Consider the following 10,215-nt stretch of genomic DNA (forward strand, 5'->3'; position numbering starts at 1 on the left):
GGGAGCAACATGTCAAACCACAAATGGTGACAAATAGAAAGAATTCAAAAGCATCTAATCACAGGTAGTCTTAAAGTCAAATCAACTATCCCATATGATATCTTTTTAGCTGAGGCTCGTTTGTTTCCAATTGAGGCTTAACGAGCATTCACTTGTTAAGTTACCTACAAAAAATTGAAAATATGGATAACTACCGCTGGCCCAAAATGGTTGTTGAAGGAGAGTTAAATAGTCAGAAAAATACATGGATGAAACAAAATAGAAAGTGGTTGGGAAAATGGGACATAAATCTACGTGATTGTCCTCATGCTTAGGAGGAGATAAAAAAGTGGGTGTTAGAAAAATTCACGCTAAGGAGGAAATAAAAAAGTGGGTGTTAACTCCACGTGGAAGCATGATGATAAAGAGTACTTGAGATCCTCAACCAAGGGAAAATCTAAAATTTTAATTGCACAATTGATTACTAGCTCTCATCATCTAAGATGTGAAACTAACAGATGGATGGTCCCTAAAGAAGATTGGGAAAACATAACTTGCATTTTTTGCAGAGGGGTGATAGAAACATAATGACATTTTATTAAAGAATGTGCAACGTATGAAGGTATTTGTGGTCAGTTTGATAAGAACTTTTTGAGGAGGCAATACTTCACAAAACAACAAATTTACAAATTTCTTAATCAAGATCCATAACCGAAGAAACAACATGGAAAACAATCAAAGTATGAATTAAGTTGCTATTAGGTGATCCCTTGGACCACTAGGTATGATGGACATCATTGAGTGGAGAGGCTCATTTTACAACCAGGATGTGTAATGACAGGTGTCCCTCTTAAAATATAAACAAAATATTCTCAAAATAGAAAAGCAATGTGGACTATAATGAAAATAAATGGAAAAAAATAAAAATTGAAAATTGAAAAATAAAAAATAAAATAGTATGTACAATTTATTCAATTCTTAATATAAAATCAATATGTGACATTTAAAAATATTTATAATAATAACAATTCAATAGCGATTATCAATGAAATATTTTAATACGAACTAATAATATTGGAGTATACTTACAAATATATTAATAACCAAAAAAATATTTTAACGTTTGAAGAATTTTATAATTTAGTCATTTTTTAAGTATATGATTTTTTGGACTTACAAATTTAAGTTTGATACTCTATAAAAATATTCAAAAATACAATTTAAATAATTAAAAATTTATATATATATATACATAAATAACATTCTAAAAATATTTTTAAACAAATTTATCTAGTCATTTTATCCTATCTAATCATATTAAATCAGTGGTTAAAATGCATCCATACTAATTAAAAATCAGTCCTGCATAGAGCGTGGATCCCTTTTTTGAATTAATAATGTGAATGCCTTCTAGGATTTTCACGGAATTAGACGGTCTAAATAGAGATCCCAGAAATACCTTTTCGTCGAGTTCAGTGATTTCATATAATCTGAATGCTGTCTGGCATGCCCTCTACCATTTCAGTGAAGTTAACGGTAACGGTAATTGTGAAAAATGGAGTTCCCAGGAATACGTTCATCGAGTTCAGTGATTTCAAATAATATGAATGCTGTCTGGTATGCCCGTCACCATTTCAGTGGAGCTAACCTGTGACGGTAATTGCAATGGAGAAGCTTAATTCGTAGCTATTTTTCCTTTCATTTTTGGAGTTTAGATTAATTTTTTCCTTTTAGTTTAATTAGATTTTTTTTTGAAATCATGAAAATTTGAGTAAGTTTTTGATAAAATCTGGGGATTTTTGTAAATCCAGGTTACTGTCGTTAAAATTCAAGATTTTGGGTGTCTTAAAAGTTTTTGATGGTGTGGAATCCATTTCCATCATCAAAAACATGATTCAATTTAATGGTGCTGCATCTATTTCCGCCATCAAAAACATGATTCAAACATTGCTGATTTCTTAATTTTTTTGGCCCAAATTTCAACCACTTTTGATCATCCCACCAATTTTAAACAATGGAGATTAAAAGAATTGGAATTTTGATTTATCCAAAATCTTAATCGGCTTTTGAAGCATTTGGAAGGAGTTAAAATGAAAGTAAAATATACTTTATTAAAACTCCAACATTCATAGAACAAAATGAAACTTTGACCACCAAAAAATTCGAGCGAATTCAACCTAAAACATTACCTGCAAAGAGGCCTATTTGCCCCATATGAACTTACTACCCCGTGAGAGTTATATGATAATTTAGATCGTGCTCGATACAAAAATGCTGCGCCGTACTACACAGTGAAAATGGCGAGAATTCAGTTAGAAGGGAAATTATGATAATTTAAAGTTAAATTGACATTGTTGAATCTATATCTGTAATGCTGTATATTCAAAACTATAATTTAAATGATAAAACATTACAATATAAACAGTAATTCAGAAATCATGCAGACAGATTTCAACAAAAAGACCCAGAAAAAACCCTCACTACAGAACGCCATTTCAGAGTAAAACCCTCCAATTCGCTGAATTTGGTAATTTCAAGTGGCTTTCTACGAAGTGTTAGTGCAAGATGTTTAAGCATGTAAGTTAATATCCTCCCGATCTTATATTTTTAATTTTTATCCCGAGGTTTAAGACAACATTTTTGGAGTCTTAGGGCCATTCTCGTCCATGTGACCCTTGACAAGTTCCCTTAAAATTAGAGTCACGAGCTTACAATCGAACATCTATGTTGGTGTGGTATATTTGTCTGGATACGTCTAGAATGGTGTAAGCAATTAGTTATGTTCAATGGTTCTGTTACGTTCCAAGGGTTTGTCTGGCAAATATGTCCCATGGTTTTTAGTCTCTCCAACAAATTGTGTTTTTAACTGTTGAGTTCACCGTTAACTGTGAAGTTTGGAGTCATATATGAGCTCAAGACCTTTATAAAATTTGTTTTCCCACAAGATTAGTGTGTTTCTGAATTTTACTGTGTTTTTAATTGTTGAGTCCACTGTTAACTGTGAAGTTTGGAGTCATATATGAGCTTCATGACCTTTAGAAAATTTGTTTTCCCACAAGATTACTGTGTCTCTGAATGTTGTCATGTGTCAAACATTAGCACTTCTTCTTTGGAGGATAGAAATCTTAGCACCGCTCTAGCTGGAACTCAAGTAACTGTAGAATTTCATGTTGAAGTTTGTTATTTACGGTGCCGGGTTTACCTTCATGTTTTTACAATAGATATGTCAATGGATATTGCAAAAATGTACCTTTTAGTATGCTTATTTAGAATGTTTATTTACTGTCTTTAAGTACATTGTTTGTTGAGAATGGTTAAGGTAGTGGCTGCAACGGATGATGCATGCAATTTCAATGTTCATTCATCCTAAACAGCTTATCACATGGATAATGGATGCATTTACCGATTGGTCTTAGAGTAATGTCAAGTGAGTTGGGTTCCAATAAAGAACCATTGTGGTAGCTCTAACTAATTGTTTTTTTAGAGTTTCATATTCAAGACATCGCCATCTCATCAGTTACAGATCTAATTATTCTCTGTGGTTCCCAATGCTGTAATAACTATTGTGTTGGCTAGTACTTTTTTTCTGAAGAATTTTATTTCATATGCCTCTGTTTTCAATAGATTTTTTAAATTGGACATAGCTCTGGTTGGCAATACCCTTGGTACCTTTTTATAGTGTGTTAGATATCATACTTGAAATTAGTCTATTGTTAGTAGACAGTTCTTGTATTTTTATCTCTTAAATTATTTTTCCCTCAGGCGAGGCGCATTCGTTGCAGGTGGAAAATATATTGTTTGAAGGCAAGTCAGAATATCAAGATGTGATGGTATTTCAGGTTTGGGTTCATTTTATCAACAATAGGACCGTGCCAATCTTTATAATTCATGATATTCGACATTTCAGGTTTTTCAGCTTGTTGTCTCTAAATTCTCTTCAATCTCATTCTTAATCTTTTCATAATGGCCCTTGATATTCTGGTTGCAGTCAGTAACATATGGGAAAGTGCTTGTTCTGGATAAGGTGATTCAGTTGACAGAGAAAGATGAATGCGCCTACCATGAGATGATAGCTCATCTTCCACTTTGTTCTATTTCATCTCCCAGAAAGGCATTTCTTTACCTATAAGCTATAAAAATGTATGCACATGCTATACGCATCTTTATGATGTAGATAACTTGTAATGTAACCCAAAGTCTTCTCCTCATACCCATCACTCCACCTTGTTCATTGAATGGCCAAATAGGTTACATTTCTTCATTGAATGGCCAAATAGGTTACATCTTTTTCACATTAGTGGAGTCCTTTCTGAAGCCTTTTGAGTTCACAAAGGTTCTAACAGCCATTACAATAGTGACAATGCTCCATGGTCTTTCCCATCTAAGGCAAATAGACTAGTTAGCACCAAGAACCTTGGAAGAATTGCTAACACTCAAAGCCTCCAACCGGAAGGAATGCAAATAATGCCATCCTGGATGACGCTCTAGCTTAATATCTTGCTTGCCAAGGATGTCTTTGATGCTATTTGGGCTTTGAATTAAATCATAGACGGGCCAGATATTCCCACAAGCAAGAACCCTGGCTGCTGAAGCACGCTTATTCAGAGCAGAATGTGAGATTTCATACATTGGATGAAGAGGGTGCCGGTGAAGCCATTGAATAGCCTATCTCCACTTCGTCACCATGACATGATTCGTGTAATGGGAGAGCTCCCCTTCTTAAACCACATCACATCATAGGAGGGGGCACGTGGAGATGGTGGAATCTGTCCTCCCTCCTTTACCCAAAAGCACCATTCTTGCAGGCTGTGCAGTTTAGTTGGCAGTTTGCCTCAACATTTAACATCTGTAGAACCTGAAGTAGTGAACTTGATTGATACACAGATATGGCTTGATTGCATATTACCCATAAGCACCCTTCTTGCAGGCTGTGCAGTTTAGTTTGCAGTTTGCCTCAGCATTTAACATTCGTAGAACCTGGAAGTAGTGAACTTGATTGATTGATATTGAGTCCCACAGATATGGCTTGATTGCATATTCTAGCAAGCTTTGTTATTGGGAGAGGAGGGTATGAGTAATTACAATTGAGACTCCAGTCACCGTCACCTTTCAAAACCCCATTGCTTCAAATAAAGTTGAATCCTTGAAGGACTGTGAGCTTATGCTTCATTGTGAATGGTTGTTCCTAGTCCCTACACAAACTCCAAGACTTAAGACTTTCTATTCATTGGGATCATAGATGACCCCTACACCTACTGGCCCTTTGTGAAATATTATAAACCTATAGGAGGAGAACCAAAAAACTATGGACGAAGATGCCATTAGTTCACTGGCTGGATATTTATGTAGATGTTGAAGAGTAGTTGAATGCAGTTTATTACACTTATGCGACTTCAACTAAAAACACACTTCTCACTCCAGGTATTGGTTGTTGGAGGGGGTGATGGGGGAGTTCTTCGAGAAATATGTCGACACAGTTCGGTGGAACAAATTGATATATGTGAAATTGATGAAATGGTTATAAATGTAAGTGCCAAGTAATCCTCACCTGTTTAGCATAAATCGCCTACTCATAAACTCTTGTTTCTCTTTATTGTATTCTAGTTGGGCACTGCTTTAGTTACCTTTTATTTTTATATTTATATTCCAACTGTGCCTTCACGTTGTAGCTCTTTCACTATGCCTTTTTTATTGGAACTAAAAAATAAAATCCTTTTTTTCTGTATGTGCCGCTGACACACTAATGAGAGAATAATACATTGATCCTGCAGGTATCCAAACAATTTTTCCCAAACGTTGCTGTAGGCTATGATGATCCTCGTGTAAGGCTTCATATCGGTGATGGTATGTAATTTGGTTCAGTTCAATTTTCATATTTCTTAACTAGTATACCATACTTTATTTGAGCATTTAGGATGTCAATCAAGTGGCTGTAACAGAGATTTATTGTGCAACAAATAGTAACGGTACGAGGTTTCAATTCTAATTATCTTGAACATGTCAAGCTAGAGCCTATAACAGAAACTCTTAATGAAAAAATTTAACAGTAGATGGGATTTTGTAAATGCCATATGGTGTGGAAAGGAAGGGAAATGCTTCTATGGAGGTGAGCTAGCCATTGAAATCAAATTGTTTTTTCCTCTGCAGGAACTGCCTTTTTGAGGGAATGTCTGGCCGGAATTTATGATGCAATTATTGTAGACTCTACTGATCCAGTAGGTATGGATAACTGTCTGAAAATAATTTTCCTAACAGGAAGGAATTTGTGGGGACGTGATTTGTACGCAACATGTTTGATGAAGTGATTTCATCATTGTTAATTGTTTGTAATCGTTACATAGTTATCCCCTAGAGCTTTACACCAAGTGCATACAAATACAGGGTGCCTAGTTACTAGTGCCGTTTGGAGACTGTACAACCAAAGAGCTGGAGAATGTATTGCTCAAGGAGCTTAGATGAATATGAACTCCATTTTCAGTGTTCACAGGTTATTATTGGGAACAATGTTATCAGAACCAGACTAAACCGGTCTGAACCAGCCGGTCCGACTGGTTGGAGGGCAAAACCAGTTTGGACCGGCTTTCTGAACTGTTTTTGGCTGGTTCGGTACTGAACTGTCTGGTTCTGTAAGGAAACCAGCCGGTTCAGTATCGAACCAGCCATTTTCACCAAACTGGCCAGTTCGGTAAAGCTGCGTAGAATGCATCACTTGGGGCCTGTTTTGTTTTTTTTTTCTGAATTTTTTTCTTAGCTGGCCATTGGCCCATAGTAGCTCCCTAATAGTCAATCTTATGGTCCTACTATTGCTATGCAATTCATGGCAATGTTAAATTGTAAAAGGATGACAATGAAGTTTTCGTCATTTTACTTAAATTTTTAACATTACCATGAAATGACTCAGGATGTTTGAGAGTGGTTCTGAAATCATTGGAGTTCATATGGAGAAAGTAGAATTTTAGATCCCACTCAAAATCCAGTAGACTTAACAGTTTTTCAGGATTTCAAGATTGGGGGGATTGCAACATAAGCTAGTATTTAATCAAGAGCACCAAGCCCTCTATGTACCTTTATGTTAGTGACATTGGTTGTCAAACTCCTCTATCATGATCCTACTAAAAATATACCTATCACTCAAACAAAATCTTGAATTGACATGCTAAGCATTTTCTATCTTATTTTAATGCTTAGAGGGTGATATTGATGACAAATATCCCAATATAGGCAAATATTTTGATGATATGTAGGTATTTGTTGTAGCATGATATTTTTTGGATGCTAGAGGCCATCTAGGGCCTATTTTTTGATGTATTTTAGGTTCAAAAATGGATTGCACTCAGTGTTATTTTGGTTATGTGCATCCTTACATGCTATATAAATGAGAACTTTTGCATTTTTGTGTATAAATGGTTTGGATTCATATGGATGCACATGAATATATATGTTTTTCTTTAAAATTTAAATATTTAAAGTGTTTTTGGTTGACCGGTTTTTTGGTCCCTTTTTTACTAGTTCTGGTCCAGTTCCCAGTCTAGAGTCTACTGGTCCAATGACCGGTCCAGTTCTGATAACATTGATGGGGAAAATGTGCATTTCATTACAATGCTGTGTTTGTAATTCTTAACAATTTGGGTCTATACTATTCAGGTCCTGCAGAGGAACTATTTGGAAAACCATTTTATGAAACAGTGTTCAGAGCATTGAGGCCTGGAGGCGTAGTTATAAGTCAGGCGGAAAGCTTGTGGTTACATATGCATGTTATTCAAGATATTGTCACAACGTGCAGGCAGACTTTCAAGGGCTCTGTTCACTATGCATGGACATCAGTTCCAACATATCCAAGGTGTGTTACCTTTGATGAATGGCCCCTAATAGATTTCTTCTCTAGAATTGAATAAATGAATGAGCTTTGATTGTTAACAATCCATTTTTAGACTTGACACTGCAATGCGCTTGTCACGTAGATGGTCACAGAGTTAATACTGTTTATCAATTATGCTTCTAGGGTACATATGACCTTTTAGAGATGTTTCTATTGCTACTCTCATATGGGTATATACACATGTGTACTAATGCTCCTGATCTTATCATGCGATATTCAGTGGCGCAATTGGTTTTGTGATTTGCTCAAGTGAAGGACCACCAGTAGATTTCAAAAATCCTGTTAATCCCATTGAAGAGCAGAAGGCTGCAACGAAGTTGAGGGGTCCTCTAAAATTCTACAACTCAGAGGTACTATTCCTATCTTTTTGTTGTTTCTGCAACTTGAGTTTTCTCATTATAATTTTTGTTGCAGTTTTGTATGTTCGAATCTTAGTGTTAGTAGGATCTTGACTCGGGCCTAGAGTCTTAGATTGTATCCAATTTATGATAATTTTTTTTGGAATTAATAGACATGATATTGTCATAAATATACAGCCTTGATATGTTTGATAATGTTCCAATCCTAAGTTTTGTTTGGGGATGTTCCAGGCCTAAATATTATAAGCGTTTTTCTGATATAATTACAAATTGATTCAACTTGGGCGGATTTAATGAACGGTACATAGTAATAGTCTTGTAAGTCCTCAGATAATAACAAATTAGAACTGCAAATACCTGTGGGGCTGATTTTTGCACCCAGTTTGATTATATTCTTCTTTGTAGGAAATAGAAGATGGATTGGTGCTTCTAGGCTTCTAGCTAATGCATAGATGCAAGAAGCCTTTTGATGGTCAGGGTCTTTCTTTCTTGATGAAAAAATCTCCTTCGAGTGTAACTTATCACTCTGGGATTTGAATGCCATCTTTCTGTTCATAGTATTGCCTTAATCATGCTTTTGATGTTAAAATGTTCTACAATTTCTAACCTCATTTTGATAAGCAAAGGATTAAATTTTCTTTTTATTTGACAGATAATTAATTCTACTGAGAAAATGCATTCTTACATAAGGTCTTGATGTTGTAACTCTGACCGAAAACACGCAGAAAAAGAATACGGGTACCAAAGGGCCTATTTCTGAAACTGTTGCACCTGCTTATACAGAGCTTGAAGAAATTGTAGCTAGTGATTTTGTAAGACATGTCTAAGGATGAGCCCATATCATGTGGAATAAATATCAATTAGAGATTTTGTATCTGATGCTTTGTATGAATATAAATGCCGTGATTTGAAAAATCTGTTAGCTTCCTACCACCAAAAGCTAACATAATGATTGTGTATTGTAGATCTATGTAGCAGCATCTTGATTGTTTACTCCATTTGGAAACTAATATGATCCTTTTGAATTCTAGGTGCATGCAGCTGCATTTGCCTTGCCGACATTCATTAAGCAGGCACTGGATGACATTAATCTTTGAGCAGATTGATTCTCATTATTCAATGGAAAAATACATGTTAGGGACCTGTGCTGAGCTCCCCTACTTTAGGGTTCTAGGAATTAGTCAATTAATGTAAAGGGTTCATGAGATAGTTAATGGATATTTATTGAATTTAGAAAGATCATTTTTACTATAATGGGACCATAAGTAATTAAGATTTCGCTATTAAGAATCTATTTATAGATATAAAAGGCTATGGAATGTTTGTCAAGTGTCGTTGTAATTGGAGTGCTACTCATCAGAGGTCACCTCCTTGAAGAGACCTGTCAACACTGCTTTCTCTTTACGAAATCATTAAAACAAAGAGTGTATTCCACATGTTTCATCTCATTGGATCTTCTGTCTTCTTTTTTGCATTTATATTTCTCTAAATATCTTTTTTGTGATTCAATTTTAAGGTTAAGAATCATTGCAAGTGGTATCAAAGCGCTTTCTAAGTTAACATGTTCCCAGATTTTAGATTTTTTTAAGGCTAGAGACATTTTTTTACATCTTTAAATAACGTAGAGATTTGTTTTTCAATAAGTAAACCTATGGTTGGGGAAGAGTACACATAGAAAATACAAGTGGAGGTATATAGGAAGCCCTATAGGTGCACTTGAAACCAGCCATACATAAACCTATCAATTTTCTTGTTGTTGTAGTAGATCAAGAACAACACTTTAGGAGACCACTCTCACATACGAGGGAATCAAATAGTACAACAAGGGGTATGGTCTATTCTCCTTGGTGTGGTGAAGAATTTGGTTGAAAATTATTATCAGAAACCTTATTAGGTTTATTATAACACTTAGTACTTTTTTTTCCTTAGGACCCTACAAACCACCACCTCTATAGCTAATGTTATGAAATTCCCTCACAAAGTGGAATATCAAGAATT

At 35.2% G+C, this 10,215-nt stretch overlaps 1 protein-coding gene across 1 annotated transcript; it reads left to right on the plus strand.

Moving 5' to 3' along the window:
- The first annotated feature begins 1,329 nt into the window (after window positions 1-1,329).
- LOC149160953 (spermidine synthase 1-like) lies at window positions 1,330-9,646 on the plus strand. The gene is made up of 9 exons (XM_089436845.1): window positions 1,330-1,635; window positions 3,742-3,818; window positions 3,968-4,090; window positions 5,401-5,505; window positions 5,751-5,823; window positions 6,127-6,198; window positions 7,624-7,819; window positions 8,079-8,208; window positions 9,249-9,646. Exons 1-9 carry the CDS (start codon window positions 1,587-1,589, stop codon window positions 9,312-9,314), a joined length of 891 nt encoding a protein of 296 aa, XP_089292971.1. The 5' UTR covers window positions 1,330-1,586; the 3' UTR covers window positions 9,315-9,646.
- The last annotated feature ends 569 nt before the right edge of the window (window positions 9,647-10,215 follow it).

Source organism: Pinus tabuliformis, chromosome 5_2 (genome assembly GCF_031772625.1).
Source record: "Pinus tabuliformis cultivar Carrire ecotype Pingquan chromosome 5_2, CPIR1, whole genome shotgun sequence".
Lineage (NCBI taxonomy): Eukaryota > Viridiplantae > Streptophyta > Pinopsida > Pinales > Pinaceae > Pinus > Pinus tabuliformis.